This window comes from Scomber japonicus, chromosome 2 (genome assembly GCF_027409825.1).
Source record: "Scomber japonicus isolate fScoJap1 chromosome 2, fScoJap1.pri, whole genome shotgun sequence".
In the NCBI taxonomy this organism is placed as follows: domain Eukaryota; kingdom Metazoa; phylum Chordata; class Actinopteri; order Scombriformes; family Scombridae; genus Scomber; species Scomber japonicus.
Genome location: NC_070579.1, coordinates 2,898,609 through 2,915,676, shown reverse-complemented (window position 1 = coordinate 2,915,676; position 17,068 = coordinate 2,898,609). Strand labels below are relative to the sequence as shown.

The following is a 17,068-nucleotide window of genomic DNA, read 5'->3' as shown; positions in this document are numbered from 1 at the left end:
TCAAAGCAATACAATACGATTCACCCCCATCGTGATGTGGTACGATACGATTCGACATGATGCAAAAGAAAGATTCTCGGCAATTCAACATGGTACAGAGTTTGAGTTTATTTCTTAAGCAAACAGCAAATCATAAATTAATTCAAAAATGACGTAATACAGCAGTAAGTCTTATTTATGCTGTTTCTTGTTTGGCCTCTAAAAAGACATCTGAACCTTTCACAAACTCAAGATCTGTGACCCAAACAATTACTGTCGAAATACTTTAATAATCCACTTTTTCCGATGTGTGGAACAATATTTCTGGAGTGTGAGTTCAACCTGCAGCGTTTTGGCCGTGAACCACTTCGCTGTAGTCTGTTAGTACGCTTAAGAAACAGTTACGAGAGGAGGAATAACAATCTAAATATCAAATTATTGGTCATAAATGAAATTATTTGGTCACATTTCTGAAGAATAAAGGCAAACTGTCTCTGTTAATATTTATATATGAATTAACAATGCAAAGATATTTCAAACTATGCCTCTGAATTTCATCCCAGCTCATTTCGATCGGGGTAATTTCATCGTGAACATTAATGTAGATCGGGGAATCCTCCCATCCCCTGTGAATGTAATGAGATAAACAGAAAGTGGCACCAATCATCCAGTCGGTGCCACTAAACCATCGCAGAAGAAAACAACGAGATGACGCCATTTAACCCTTTATAGGACACTCATTGAAAGGAAGGGAGGAAGGAAGGAAGGAAGGGAGGGAAGGAAGGACGGAGGAAGGAAAGGAAGGAAGGAAGGTAGGGGGGAGGAAAGAAAGAGAGAAGGAGGGAGGGAGGAAGGGAAGAAAGAAGGAAGGAAGGAAGAAGAAAGGGGGATGGAGGAAGGAAAGAAGGAAGGGAGGAGAGAAGGAGGGAGGGAGGAAGAACAGATGGAAGGAAGGACAGGAAGGAAGGAAGGAAAGACGGAGGAAGGAAAGAAGGAAGGGAGGAGAGAAGGAGAGAGGGAGGAAGAACAGATGGAAGGAAGGAAAGGAAGGAAGGACGGAGGAAATAAGGAACGAGGGAGGGAGAAAGGAAAAGAGGAAGGGAAGAAAGAAGGCAGGGAGGAAGGAAAGGAAGGAAGGAAGGAAGGAAGGAAGGAAGGAAGGAAGGATATTTTGGGATATTTAAAGAAGTTACCAAATATAATTATTTGCCCAATAAAGGGTTAAAGAGCGTCAGTCGAAGCTCAAATGATGGAAAACATGATGGGAATACGACGTTTCTGTCAGTTACAGTCTCCTCATCGTCACATGATTCACATACATCATCATTTATTCATCAAGGCTTTTAACATTTGATATTCTGACTTTTTTTTCTGAATTTCTGGCGTTTCCATTCCAGTTTTTTTATGCGCAAAGTGAAAATTAGTTGGTTGGAAACATTACTGACTTTGACATAGTTGCTCAGCTCATGTCAGTTAATGGTAATAAATTAATAACAAGGCACTCCTGTGTCACAGCTCAGTCTGAATCTGCCTTCTAACACTTCTAAATTTAACTGAACAAACGTAAACCAAAGCAAACATTGATAAGTTAAGCGTGAAAAGTCTACTGGTTAATTCATTAAATGACTCTTTTAAAGCTTAAGTTCATTTCCGTGTGTGATTGTAAGCGCAGTCCTGAAGAAAAGCCACAAATTATTCTATGTTTGTAGTTTTAAAGTCGTCATCAGTCATTTAGAAGTGAATCCACCTCTCAGTGTGAGTCTGTGTGTCCTCTACAGCAGAGACACAGAGGGACAACGTCAGTCTAACAGCTGAGGTTCAGTCCTGGAAGTCTCTGATGCTGCTCAGGTCAGGACCAGCGGACCAACATCTGGTCTCCGTCCTCTATGGAGTAAAACTGCAGAGTCTTCAGGTCGCTGTCGATCTCAAACTCTGTCCCCAACATCTACAGAGAGGAAAAAACCCATAAAACCATCAACAGAGACCATGAGAAATCTGATCTGAAGGCTGCTTCATGTTGGTAAAGGCTCAATAAGATGGACACTGTAGCAGAAAAGCCAATGTGAGTTGTTGTGTATCAGGATGCAATCAGGCTCAGTGTGACCTTTGATAAAAATGTGTTACCGATGTATGCATAGATTTGATTCGTTGTAGAGAAATAAGAGAGAAAAAAAACCTGCTATAAAACCATCAACAGAGTCTATGAAGTGTCTCACAATGCCAACAAGATTACAAGAACAAAAGCTATAAGTTGGTCTCTCCAGTTGGAAATATCAGTGTGTCAAGTGTCTGTATTTGATTGACAGCTGCTGACAGGCTACAAGTCATAGACAGACAATGTGAGAACCAAAGAACCAAATCAAAGTGATATTTGCAGGTACGTTTACAAGCTACTAATTATCTACCTAGTCTGATTGTTACTGGTGCTGTTTTCTCTGGTTAATGTTTGTTTGGTGGCTTTTTTAAGATGATAAGATACAGAACAAGAACCTGTTCATGTTTATAAGTTAGATAAGAAGGAGACTTTAGCAGGAAAGCTGATGTGAGTTTTTGTTCAGAGTCTGGGCCTTTTGTGTTGTGTATCAGGATGCAATCAGGCTCAGTGTGACCTTTGATAAAAATGCGTTACCACTGTATGCAAAGATTTGATTTGTTGTTGTATGTCTTGAATGGACACGTTCAAGATTTGCACGATGACTTTTGTGTCGTGCGGTCTGAAGTGTTACTCAGTCAATGACAAGGGCAGAAGACAAGTCCAGGTATGGGCTATCGTAAACAGGAGACGCAGTTCCATCTTGACGGCAAACTGCACATGCATGGCTGGGTAAGTAAGAAACGTTAACCCACATCTCATATTTTTATTGCGGTTTTGGCACCCAAAAACACAGCAAGACGACATTTTCGCAAGTTACAGTGCCAGCGTTCGCCTCAAGCTTCCCTTTGTTTTGCCTCCAGCCAAAGTCATGACGTCACAGTGACGTAGGCTCTGAAGGACTATAAGACCTGTTCATGTTTGTAAGTTAGATAAGAATTTAGCAGGAAAGCTGATGTGAGTTGTTGTTCAGAGTCTGGGGCTTTTGTGTTGTGTATCAGGATGCAATCAGGCTCAGTGTGACCTTTGATAAAAATGCGTTACCACTGTATGCAAAGATTTGATTTGTTGTATGGAAATAAAGTCTTAAAAACATCATATAAATTCCTCTCCTTTGGTTTCAGATTGTTTTAAAAGGAGAACACAGGACAAAGATTTACAGAGCAGATATGTTGCTATAGGAGACAAAAAGAAGATGGTTTAAATCTTTCCATTGCAGCATGTTATTGTAACACTGTGGCTGTGCAGGTGTTACCTTGGGACTGGTGTAGGTGAGCTTCAGATCTGCTGCAGGAACCTTCAGCAGTCTGTACAGGAGTCCCTTCACCTTCTGAACAACCATGGAGGCTGCAGAGGAGACCACATTATTTCATATTTGTTTAATTTGTAATCTGGAAAGGTCGGCTCAGTTAATCTCAATAAAGTGTTAGATAGAAAAGAGAATCATATTGTAGTTTATGTCTTTACTTCTCTACTGTTTTACCTGGAAGTTTCTTCTCAATCGGCTTCCGGTCGGCGTCATCAGGAAACACAAACATAATCTCTGGAGGGAAAAAAGATAAATGTTCAGAAAATGTCTAATTTCCTGTATAAATAAAGAGCAGAAAGCAGAAGGAGGCGGGACTGACTTATCAGCTGATTCTTGAGAGCAAACGGCTGCTGCTTCTTCAGCTCGCCTTCCTCTGGAGCTCCATACTCTGAAAAAACACGACAACCTTCATCAGCATCCTCATCACTTACAGTTTGGATATTACACGTTGTGATTTGATACATTATTATGAAAATTATCAATTATAATCTGCTTTGAGACTTTAAAACCACAGAAAGCAAATTAAGACTTATTTTAAAATCACAAAGGCCAAAGATTGAAAGTATAATTTAAAAAACAGCGGAGACGATGTGGCCTAAAATGAATTATTATTATCTAAATGTGCAATCTAAACATGAGTAGTTCATATTTTAGTCATCTTTTCACTTCAACATGTTTTCCTTCAAACATTTTTTAAACAAAACAATCAAAAATTGTCCAGTTGCAGCTTCTCAAGACTTTCAACACCTATAAATAAACTTTCAACCAATCAGCTGAGCCGATGGTGAGCTGTGGGCGGGACTTACTGTCGATGAGGCTCAGGTAACGAGGGTGCTGACAGGTGAACTGGGTGCTGACCTGACTCCGCCCCCCTGCCTTCAACCATTCCTCCCCAAACATCTTGATGTAGTCGAGCTCCGCCCCCCTCCGGTCCTCAGCGTGGACCTGATGGTAACCATGGCAACAAGTTCAATCAATCACACACGCAGACTAACTACTTCATATACAGTTAGCTAGTTTAGTCCAGTGGTTCCCAACCTAGGGGTGGGGCCCCTCCAAAGGGTCAGCAGATAAATGTGAGGGCTGCTGAGATGATTAATGGGAAAGAAGAAAAAACAAAGTTCTGATACACAAATGTGTTTTCAGTTTTTGGACTTTTTCTCCAATCTTTGATTTTTGCTGAAATATTGGATCATTTGAACATTTATTGAAATGAAAGCATGTGAGAAGTTTAGAGGGAAGAATCAGTATTTGGTGGAGCTGTTAACAACTCATAGACATCTGAAATGTGAGCCGACTACACACTGCTGACTGGTTTCATCTTTAACAATGTGCTGTAGGTTTTAACATGAAACTTAATTTCATATTGTCTCTTAGCAAAATGACCTTTCAGTTTTGTGCGAGTCCAACTGTCTTTATTATCACCTTTTCACATGTCTAACTCCTCCCATCTGTTAGATACAGAACAACCTTTGCTCCATGATATCTGACAATAAAACTTTTAATGACAGGAAGGAGCAACACTGGAAAAGAGCTGCTGTCGAGTCTCTCCACTTCTGTCCAAATATAAATGAAACTGAGTTCATCAAGTCTTTCTCAACAACACAGCAGAGTCTCTGCCAAACACTGGTGAGTACAACTGATCATATTTAATGTTTCAACAACCAGCTTTAACACAGGAGACAGGAAGTTCATCTCTTTTCATTTCATACTGACACTTGTGAGATTGTTTACAGTATAACTGCAGCTGCTTTTACAGACTCAGTAAAAAACACTGAGTGTTTTTAAGTCTCTGTCAGTTCTCAGGACTTTTGTAAAGTGTAACTGAACCTCTGTGGTTTGGAGTTTAGCTTCACTGCTATTTCCTGATCTTTGACTATTTATTGATTACTTCCTGCAGACACATTCTGTTTCCTGTAGCTGTTTCACATTAAAAGCTTTTCACTGGTGACCCAGCAGGATGCTTTTATTGTGAAGCAGCAACAGGAAGTAAAATGTGTTTTGTCATCAAGTCAGCAAAAGCTTTGTTAGCAGTGAGATTCTTCAATAATAATTCTTCTCTACAACAAGATATGAACATATTCTGTGATATTTTATCAGTGGATCAGATTGTATTGAGTAATAGTAAAAGCACAAACAGCCACAATGAGCTGTTAGATAAAGAGCTGCAGATGAGTCTCTGACTGTAGTTTGTACAAACCAGCACACGTCCAACATTAAAGGAGAACAAAGACTTTAACCTGGCTGTGAAGTCCTGGAGATTGCTCACATCTTGATTTGATGAAAGTGTCTCCAGCCCAATTGAAACATGGCATGTTAATGGTATGTTAATGCAAATACAATGATAATGACCTTCTCTTCTTTCACTCTACATGTGTAGATATGTCTGCTGCCAGCTGTCTGAGATCTGAAGATCAGTTTCGGTGCTCCATCTGTCTGGATGTGTTCACTGATCCAGTCAGCACACCATGTGGACACAACTTCTGCAAAAACTGCATCAATGAACACTGGAACAGTGATGACATATACCTGTGTCCACTGTGTAAAGAGGTTTTCTACACAAGACCTAAACTTCACATCAACACATTCATCTCTGAGATGGTTGCTCAGTTCAGACAGGAAGCTCAACAGAAAGCCAGCAGCAGCAGCTCAGAGCAACAAGCTGCCAAACCAGAAGTTCCCTGTGACGTCTGTACTGGAACCAAACTGAAGGCCCTGAAGTCCTGTCTGGTGTGTCTGACCTCCTACTGTGAGACTCACCTGGAGCCTCATCTGACAAAGCCAGGCCTGAAAAGACATCAGCTGATGGACCCTGTGGAGAACCTGGAAGACAGGATGTGTATAAAGCACGATAAACCTCTGGAGCTGTTCTGTAAGACCGACCAGACATGTGTCTGCATGCTCTGCTCTGTTTTAGACCATAAGACACATGAGTTTGTTCCTCTGAAAGAAGAATATGAAGGAAAGAAGGCAGAGCTGGGGAAGACAGAGGCTGAAATTCAGGAGATGATCCAGAAGAGACGACTGAAGATTCAAGAGATCAAACACTCAGTTGACCTCAGTAAGGAAGCTGCAGACAGAGAGAAAGCAGAAGGTGTTCAGGTCTTCACCGCTCTGAAGGAGTCTGTTGAGAGAAGCCTGAATGAGCTCATTGAGACGATTGAAGAGAAGCAAAGAACAACAGAGAAACAGGCTGAAGACTTCATCAAAGAGCTGGAACAGGAAATCTCTGAGCTGAAGAAGAGACGCTCTGAGGTGGAGAAGCTCTCACACTCTGAAGACCACCTCCACCTCCTCCAAAACTTCCCGTCCCTGAAAGCTGCTCCACCCACCAAAGACTGGACAGTGGTCAGCGTCCGTCCATCATATGAGGGGACTGTGGTGAAAGCTGTGGCTCAGCTGGAGGAGACGCTCAGTAAACAGAAGAAGAAGCTGTTCGCTGAAGTCAAGCTGAAGAGGGTCCAGCAGTATGCAGTGGATGTGACTCTTGATCCTGATACAGCACATCCTCAACTCATCCTGTCTCATGATGGGAAACAAGTATATTATGGTGATGTGAAGAAGAAGAATCTCCCAGACAACCCAAAGAGATTTTCACGTTATTGTATTGTTTTAGGAAAGCAGAGTTTGTCTTCAGGCAGATTTTACTTTGAGGTTCAGGTTAAAGAGAAGACTGACTGGTCTTCAGGAGTGGCCAGAGAGTCGATCGACAGGAAGGGAAAAATCACACTGACACCTCAGAATGGTTTCTGGACTATACGATTGAGAAATGGAAATGAGTACAAAGGTTGTAACAACACTCCAGTCCATCTCTCTCTAGAGTCTCCTCCTCAGAAGGTGGGGGTGTTTGTGGATTATGAGGAGGGTCTGGTCTCCTTTTATGACGTAGATGCTGCAGCTCTTATCTACTCCTTTACTGGCTGCTCCTTCACTGAGAAACTTTACCCATACTTCAGTCTTGGTCCTAATTATGGTGGTATAAACTCCGCCCCTCTGATCATCTGTCCTGTCAATCAAACTGTCTGAGTCAATACCAGGATGCTGATTGATTAGAGACCAAAACTGATCAATTCTAAATGAAAAGATTCAGTTAATTATGGTAACAAATGTATATTCAGCAGTAATGTACAGTGTGAACTTGTTGTTATCAGGATAATTAATATGTTTAAACTCTGCAGTTTTTCTCTGTTTCTGGTTATTCCTTTTTGCTTTTCAGTATGTAACATATCCTTAAATACACGTACAAAATCTGGTTTGTAAAAATACTATCACTGTTTCAATGAAATATTTAAATACTTAATGTATGTATTCATGCTGAATACAAAACAAAGTTCTGATACACAAATGTGTCTAACCCCATATTGGACAAGGAATGATATGAATGATATGATGAATATTGGATCATTTGAACATTTATTGAAATGAAAGCATGTGAGAAGTTTAGAGGGAAGAATCAGTATTTGGTGGAGCTGTTAACAACTCATAGACATCTGAAATGTGAGCCGACTACACACTGCTGACTGGTTTCATCTTTAACAATGTGTTGTATTTTAAAAGCTTGTTATATTATCCATTGTGTCAAATCTGCATCTGAAAAGTAACTAAAGCTGTTAAATAAATGTAGTGGAGTAGAAAGTAGCATCACATGGAAATACTACAGTAAAGTACTAGTACCTCAAACTGTACTACAGTAAAGTACAAGTACCTCAAACTGTACTACAGTAAAAAGTACTTAGTTACTTTCCACCGCTGACACACACAGGTTGAACTCACCTCACAGCTGTTGAGGACGACCAGTTGTCCCAGTTTGGCGATGAGCAGCTGATTGGCTGTTTTGACATTTCCATCACTGCTGACCAGCCGGTTGCTGCGACACGAAAGCTGAACTAAACTTTTTAATTTGGATAATTCGTCAACCACCGACCACTGAGAGAGAGAGAGAGAGTGAGAGAGTGAGAGAGAGAGAGAGTGAGAGAGAGAGAGAGAGAGAGAGAGAGAGAGAGAGAGAGAGAGAGAGAGAGAGAGAGAGAGAGAGAGAGAATTAAAAAAGATATCAGAGAATATGTTTTAAAGCACATCTGGAGCTCTGGAGGAGGTTTATCGATTCTGCTTCTCTGGGAGCCCTCCCTGAGCTACTTCCTTATTGTGGTGGAGGGGTTTGCGTGTCCCAATGACCCCAGTTGTTGGGGGCAAACACGTCCAGAGGGAGGGACCAGACAAAGCATAGCTCACAAGACCCCTTATGATGGACAACATATATGGTCCTTTGTTTCCCTTGCCTGGACCCGCGGTTCACCGCCCCGGTGAGACCTGGCAGACCCAAACGCATTGTGAGGGTCTGCTGTGAACGTCTGGCAGAGTCTCCTGTCAGAGAGAGTTTCAACTCCCACCTCCGGGAGAACTTTGACCGTGTAACTAGGGAGGCGGGGGACATGGAGTCCGAGTGGGCCATGTTCCGTGCCTCCATTGTGGCCGCAAGGTGGTCGGTGCCTGCCGTTCCTATAGGACCTTATTAGCCTGTGGGACTCCGGAGGCAGCAGGCAGGTACTGGCAGGCCAAGCGGAGTGCAGCTGCGGCGGTCACTGAGGCAAAAACCAGGACATGGGAGGAGTTCGGTGAGGCCGTGGAGAACGACTTCTGGGCGGCTTCGAAGAGGTACTGGACCACCATCCGGCGTCTCAGGAGAGGAAATCAGTGGAGGACTTGTTTCCGGTGAGGGTTGGTCTCCCCCAGGGCTGGCCTTTGTCACCGATCCTGTTCATAGTCTTTATGGACAGGCGCAGCCAGGGCATTGAGGGGTTCCGGTTTGGTGACCTCAGGATTGGGTCACTGCTTTTTGCGGATGATGTGGTCCTGTTGGCTTCATCAGACCGTGACCTCCAGCTCTCACTAGATCGGTTCGCTGCAGAGTGTAAAGCGGCCGGGATGAGAATCAGCACCTCCCAATCCGAGTCCATGGTTCTCAACTGGAAAAGGGTGGAGTGTACTCTCTGGGTCGGGAATGAGATCCTGCCCCAAGTGAAGGAGTTCAAGTACCTCGGGGTCTTGTTCACGAGTGAGGGAAGGATGGAGCGTGAGATCGACAGGCGGATCGGTGCGGCGTCTGCAGTAATGCGGACTCTGCACGGATCCGTCGTGGTGAAGAGAGAGCTGAGCCGAAAGGCAAAGCTCTGGATTTAGCAGTCGATCTTTCTTCCTACCCTCACCTCTGGTCATGAAGAACAAGAACAAGATCGCGGGTACAAGCGGCCGAAATGAGCTTCCTCCGTAGGGTGGCTGGGCTCTCCCTTAGAGATAGGGTGAGAAGCTCGGTCATCCGGAGGGAGCTCGGAGTAGACCCGCTGCTCCTCCGTGTTGAGAGGAGCCAGATGAGGTGGTTCGGGCATCTAGTCAGGATGCCTCCCGGACGCCTCCCTGGTGAGGTGTTCAGGGCATGTCCCACCGGTAGGAGATCCCCCGGGAAGAGCTGGACGAAGTGGCTGTGGAGAGGGAAGTCTGGGCTTCTCTACTTAGGCTGCTGCCCCTGCGACCCGCCCCAGAATAAGCAGCAGAGGAATGATGCTTCTCTGAGAGCTCAGTGAGAAAACACTCAACTGATGTTTCCTTAAATCCAGAAACAGTTAAATAAAGAGTAGGAAGATCTTGTTGTTTATCTACTGACCTCAGTGATGTTGTTGTTGTCCAGGTTGAGAATCTTCAGAGCAGGAAACATGGCTGTCTGAGATCCTGCAGTGTTTAAACAGGATTATTATCAGCTGCTGTTTAATTCAATCAATCAAACTTTATTGATACAGGCAGCTTTCATTCAGGTTGATGTAGTTCAAAGTGTTGATAATAAGACGACATGAAGAAAAAGGAATAAAAACTAAGAACAAATACAAAGAAAAGAGAAAATATTGAGACATTTAAGAGAAAATGATGATAAAAATGTTTAAAAATGGAAATAAAGTGAAATAAAGTGAAAATAATAAATAAATAATTAAAAATAAGCGAGAATTCGAAGAAAACAAGTTTATTCAAAGTTAAAGTGAAAATTTGGATAAAATAGATTAAAAAGACAAAAGTGAAATGAAATAAAAGAGATATAATTCAGATTAAACAGTAGATGTTGTGATTTTACCAGGAGGAACGTCATCGAATCGGATAACAGACAGTCCGGTGTTTGACACGTTGAGCTGCTCCAGTCTGAGACCAAACAAACACTATAAATAAACATTTCTTCTTCCTCACACAAGCTTCACTGTCAACAAACTAACTGAAACAAACATTTCAGTGACGTTGGCAGCAGATATTCATTCATTCATATGCAGCATTTCTTTATTTATAGAATCAGTCTGAAAGGTTTTTGCTGAGCAGAATAAACTACCTAGAGCTGGAAGAGATGTGACAGATTTTTGTTTATGAATTATTATTATTTCTGTATTTGTTATAATTACAGTGTAAATATGAGCAGTGTGTCGTGTACCTGGGCAGAGCAGCGATACTGAGCATGCTGTCCTCCTTTAAAGGATTATTGGACAGACTCAGACTCTTCAGAGACTGCAGGACTCCCTCCGGTCTGAAACACATCACATCAGGAGACTCACTGTACTAAACTGCATGTTGAGCTGTAACAGGGAACTTAAATACAGTTAAAATAAAAACATCTTGTAGCATAATGTTGGTTAAAACAAGCAGATTTAATGTAAATACAGTTGAATATCTCTAAGAATTTATTATAAATTAAATCAGTAAAAAAGTTTTATATTTATATTTATATACAGTTACAGATATACAGATACAGTTTGTATAAATTACCCAAAATTTCCAGTTTAGCCCCATTAATTCCCATAATTCCCATCTAAACTTTCCAACTTGGAATATTCCCATAATTGCTATTGAAGAAAAACATTATAGGGAATATTTTACTCAACATTCATGTTTCTGTTGTTCAATTAAAGAATTTATTAAAGTCAGTTTAATCAGTCAAAATGTTAAAAAAATATTAATTTGCATGTCTGCTTATGAATTTCCAGTTAAATCCCATAATTCCCTTGGAAAGTTTCCAATTTGCAATATTCCCATAATTCCCATCATAACTTCTCTTGGAAAGTTTCCAATTTGCAATATTCCTATCATAACTTCCCATCTAAAGTTTCCAATTTGCAATATTCCCATAATTCCCAGCATAACTCCTCTTGGAAAGTTTCTAATTTGGAATATTCCCATAATTCCCAGCATAACTTCCCATCTAAACTTTCCAATTTGCAATATTCCCATAATTCCCAGCATAACTTCCCTTGGAAAGTTTCCAATTTGCAATATTGCCATAATTCCCAGCATAATTTCCCTTGGAAAGTTTCCAATTTGCAATATTCCCATAATTCCCAGCATAACTTCCCATGGAAAGTATCCAATTTGCAATATTCCCATAATTCCCATCATAACTTCCCATGGAAAGTTTCCTATTTGCAATATTCCCATAATTCCCAGCATAACTTCCCATGGAAAGTATCCAATTTGCAATATTCCCATAATTCCCATCATAACTTCCCATGGAAAGTTTCCTATTTGTAATATTGCCATAATTCCCATCATAACTTCCCATCTAAAGTTTCCTATTTGCAATATTCCTATCATAACTTCCCATCTAAAGTTTCCAATTTGCAATATTCCCATAATTCCCATCATAACTTCCCATGGAAAGTCTCCTTTTTGCAATATTCCCATAATTCCCATCATAACTTCCCATCTAAAGTTTCCAATTTACAATATTCCCATCATAACTTCCCATCTAAAGTTTCCAATTTGCAATATTCCCATAATTCCCATCATAACTTCCCATGGAAAGTTTCCTATTTGCAATATTCCCATAATTCCCAGCATAACTTCCCATGGAAAGTATCCAATTTGCAATATTCCCATAATTCCCATCATAACTTCCCATGGAAAGTTTCCTATTTGTAATATTGCCATAATTCCCATCATAACTTCCCATGGAAAGTTTCCTATTTGTAATATTGCCATAATTCCCATCATAACTTCCCATCTAAAGTTTCCTATTTGCAATATTCCTATCATAACTTCCCATCTAAAGTTTCCAATTTGCAATATTCCCATAATTCCCATCATAACTTCCCATGGAAAGTCTCCTTTTTGCAATATTCCCATAATTCCCATCATAACTTCCCATCTAAAGTTTCCAATTTACAATATTCCCATCATAACTTCCCATCTAAAGTTTCCAATTTGCAATATTCCCATAATTCCCATCATAACTTCCCATGGAAAGTTTCCTATTTGCAATATTCCCATAATTCCCAGCATAACTTCCCATGGAAAGTATCCAATTTGCAATATTCCCATAATTCCCATCATAACTTCCCATGGAAAGTTTCCTATTTGTAATATTGCCATAATTCCCATCATAACTTCCCATCTAAAGTTTCCTATTTGCAATATTCCTATCATAACTTCCCATCTAAAGTTTCCAATTTGCAATATTCCCATAATTCCCATCATAACTTCCCATGGAAAGTCTCCTTTTTGCAATATTCCCATAATTCCCATCATAACTTCCCATCTAAAGTTTCCAATTTACAATATTCCCATCATAACTTCCCATCTAAAGTTTCCAATTTGCAATATTCCCATAATTCCCATCATAACTTCCCATGGAAAGTTTCCCAGCAGGCCAGCTATTGAGTACCTCTGCAGCTCAGTGATGTCGTTCTCTTCCACACACAGATCCTCCAGCTGAGGCCACATCTGGCTGAGCTCCAGCACCTGAGCACGGGAGGGGTTGGAGTGCAGAGATTATTAAATACAAAGATACATAAACAGCAGCAGCGAAACGTTTGGAAACTTTCTTGGTTCACTCTACAGATACATGCAGATATTAAACAGAGGGAAGGAAGGAAGGAAGGAAGGAAGGAAGGAAGGATAGATGGAACTTTCAATGAAAAGTTTGGAAAATTTCTCATTGATGTGAAAGTGTCCAAACTTTTGACTGCTACTGTTTATAAAATATGTTTAAAATAATAAATATTTCTGGTTTTAAAGGTTTGACTTTTTTCTGCCATGTAAATGTAATATAGAAACATATTGGCTATAAATTATAAAATAATCACATTTAACCCAAATATATTAACACACACAGAACAAATAAATGTATATATATATAATATTTATAAATACTGTTAATGTAAATTATTTTGCTTTTATATAAATGTTTTCCTTTATTGATTTTTTCATAATTTCACTCCAGATAATATAAATATTCAGGTTTATATATTTATTATTCATATAGTTTGTTTTGTATTTCTTATTTACATTTTTACTGAAATAAAAAATTAATTAACATTAAACTTGAATAAAAATGGTAATAAATGTATGTACTTTTAATATAACGATTATTTATTAGTACAATATAATATAATAAAATATAACTTAATATAATAAAATATAACTTAATATAATATAATAAAATACAATGTAATATAATTTAATTTAATTTAATATAATATAATATAATATAATATAATATAATATAATTTAATTTAATTTAATTTAATATAACATAATATAATTTAATATAATATAATAAAATAAAATATCCCATATTGACCATCCAGAGCTCTCCTGAGGTTGACGGATGATTTTATATAATTTACATTTTTGTAGATATAAAACAAACAGTTTATTATTTAAGTATTATTCTTTATTTATTATTATTTATTTAACATAAATAAAATCAAATACATCTAAATAATGTTAATGTAAATATTCATGTTTATATAAAAGGTATAACTAATAATACCTAATTCAGAGTTAGTGAAATGTAACTGTATTTTATTTTTGATGATAAAGAGCTGAACAGGAAGTGACAGGAAGTGATGCGTACCTGAGCCCAGGTGAGGTCACAGCCAATCAGAGCGAGGACCTTGAGGCTGCTGAAGGCCTGGCGGAGGGCCGAGGGGTCAGAGGTCAAACACAGCCGGTTGTAGCTGAGCTGAAGTCCTTCCAGCTGCTGCAGCTGCTGCGTGACGGCCGCTACGTCTTCCCAGCAACTCAGAAGAGTCCGACTCAGATCCAGCCATCGCACGTCTGATCGCTGCCGTTAAAGAGCCCTAACCCCTGACCCCTGACCCTTAACTCCTAACTCCTAACCCCTAACCCCTGATTCCTAACTCCTAACTCCTAACTCCTAACCCCTAACCCCTGATCCCTAACTCCTAACTCCTAACCCCTGACCCCTGACCCGAACCCGGACCCTAACCGTCTGGTCCAGACAGCAATGACTGATGTCTATCTATCTATCTATCCATCTATCCATCCATCTATCTATCCATCTATCCATCCATCTATCCATCCATCTATCTATCCATCTGTCCTTTCTTTCTTTCTTTCTTTCTTTCTTGTCTTCTCTTCCTTCCATCTGTCCTTCCTTCGATCTGTCCTTTCTTTCCTGTCTTCTCTTCCTTCGTTCATTCCATCTTTTCTACCTGTCTTTCCTTCCTTCATTCCTTCCATCTGTCCTTTCTTTCTTTCCTGTCTTCTCTTCCTTCCTTCCTTCCATCTATCGTTCCTTCCTTCCATCTATCCTTCCTTCCTGTCTTCTCTTCCTTCCTTCCATCTTTCCTTTCTTTCTTTCCCGTCTTCTCTTCCTTCCATCCTTCCTTCTCTTCCTTCCTTCTCTTCCTTCCTGTCTTCTCTTCCTTCCTTGCCTCTGTTTAATATCTGCATGTATCCGTAGAGTGAACCCGTTTAAAGGATACTGGGAGTGTTTCTCTGGATGTCTCCGCTCTCTCCGGCTCCGTTCACCTCACAGCGACTCAGCAGCATCGAAGGAAGACTCTCAAAACTACAGAGAGAAAAAAGAAGTGTTTTTATACCAAATACAAAGAAATATAATTATAATCACAGCATGTTTCAGATCTGCACTCTGATGATAGTTTATTAAACTGATGTGACCTGAAATAACAGATAAATGAATAAAGCAGATTAAACAGCTTCCTGTCTCACACTGACAGCCAGCTAACACTTTATTTATATATATATATATATATATATATATACGTATATATATGTACCTTCTCTCTTTGATCTTCCCCCACTCCAGCGTCTTGGAGGAGATGGAGATTTCCTCGCTCAGCACTTCCTCCGTATCGATGTGGTACAGCCGGCGCACGGCGGTCAGGAAGTCAACGCCGAAGCTCACCTTGGCCGGCCGGACGAAGGAGCCGCCTTTAGGATGTCTGAGAGGAGACAAGAGAGAAAGCTTTGAAGTTAAGCTGCAAAGAAATATAAACTAAGAATATTTATTTATCTGAATTATATTAACAAATATCGAAGAAATCTTTTTATTTGATGAAAGAGAAAGAAACTGTGGCTTTAACTCCTCCCAACACTGCAGATAAAGAACCACACAGGTGAGCTGGTCTTCAGACTTTAATGTGATATTAAAAGAGAAGCAGACTCTGGATGATATCTACCTGCAGGTGAAGTAAACGACTCCTTCATGGCTGCCGTCATGTTTTCCTCTCTCTGGATTATCCCACTCTACACCGAGCCACAGCCCTGGAGAGAAGAATGAGCAAATATAGAGGGGTGATTAGTGAATACTGAGGATTACTGCTGAATAATGAGATAATAGTGAGTAAATAAAGAGGAATAATAAGTGAATACTGATGAATAATGAAGAATAAGTAGGAATAACTGGTCAATATTGAGGTTAATGGGGAATAAAAGCTGAATAGTGAGGAATAATGAGCTAATAGTGATGAGTAATGAGGAAAAGTGAGAAAATAAAGAAAGATAATTAGTAAATACTGAGGAATTATTAAGAATAATGCGGAATAGTAAGTAAATAATGAAGAATAATGAGTTAATAGTGATGGATAATAAGGAATAATGAGTAAACAATGAGTGAAAATGAAGAATAGTGAGTAAATAATGAGTCAAAATAAGTAAATAAAGAGTAATAATGTGTATTAAAGACTAATAATGTGTAATAATATTAACCGGACCTGCTGTCGGTGGTACCGGCCCCACGTATCGGACCGTTGCCCGTTCCTCTCCGCAGGAAACCCGCCTTCCCAACGGCTCCTCCGGCAGCCCCGGCTCCTCCAGCGGCCCGTCGACTCCCATCTACCCGGAGAAAGACGCTCCTAGCCCGGGGAGAAACTCTGAGAGGCCCGGTGGAGAACTACCAGCTATACCAGCTAACACCGGTACATTAGTGTGTGTTTGAGTTAAATCACACAATAACTAAATATTTATAAAGTTTATTAATCTCACTCGGCTCCTTAAAGTGATAAAATAAATGTCTAATTATATCCTACTTTAATAAAATAACAGTTAAATGTACCTGTGACGTAGTGTAACTGCTGCCGGGTGTTAGCATCGAAGCTAACTGACCAAAACATTCACTGCACCTGGTCACCGGAAGTGGAACGTTTCCGACGATGCACCAGATTTGCCGTAACACCGTTCCGCCTTCATCACCGAGCTTTAATCCGATTTAAACTCTTATTTCTACTATAAAAAATCGTTTAAAAGTTTATTTTAAAGATGTTACTTTAAATAAAATGCACTATTATTATTTTTATTATTATTATTATCTTACTTTTATTTAACCTGAAGCATTTAAAGCTCTGTAATGTTTCACACTGAACAGCAGGTGGCAGTGTGAAATCAGAGAGGAAGAA

General features: G+C 39.9%; 2 protein-coding genes across 2 annotated transcripts; one reads left to right on the top strand and one right to left on the bottom strand.

Annotated features, from left to right (window-relative positions):
* Positions 1-803: 803 nt before the first annotated feature.
* tbce (tubulin folding cofactor E) lies at positions 804-16,747 on the bottom strand. Its single transcript, XM_053333722.1, has 15 exons — positions 16,388-16,747; positions 15,854-15,938; positions 15,452-15,616; positions 15,137-15,222; positions 14,263-14,465; positions 13,069-13,145; positions 10,846-10,938; positions 10,501-10,565; positions 10,042-10,106; positions 8,154-8,306; positions 4,187-4,325; positions 3,700-3,768; positions 3,555-3,614; positions 3,327-3,418; positions 804-1,924 (listed from the first exon to the last, which is right to left on the bottom strand). The coding sequence occupies exons 1-15, from the start codon at positions 16,506-16,508 to the stop codon at positions 1,829-1,831; spliced, it is 1,569 nt and encodes a 522-aa protein (XP_053189697.1). The 5' UTR covers positions 16,509-16,747; the 3' UTR covers positions 804-1,828.
* On the top strand, positions 5,763-7,488 carry LOC128373374 (E3 ubiquitin-protein ligase TRIM39-like). Its single transcript, XM_053333681.1, has one exon. It carries the CDS (start codon positions 5,763-5,765, stop codon positions 7,404-7,406), a length of 1,644 nt encoding a protein of 547 aa, XP_053189656.1. The 3' UTR covers positions 7,407-7,488.
* Positions 16,748-17,068: the final 321 nt, after the last annotated feature.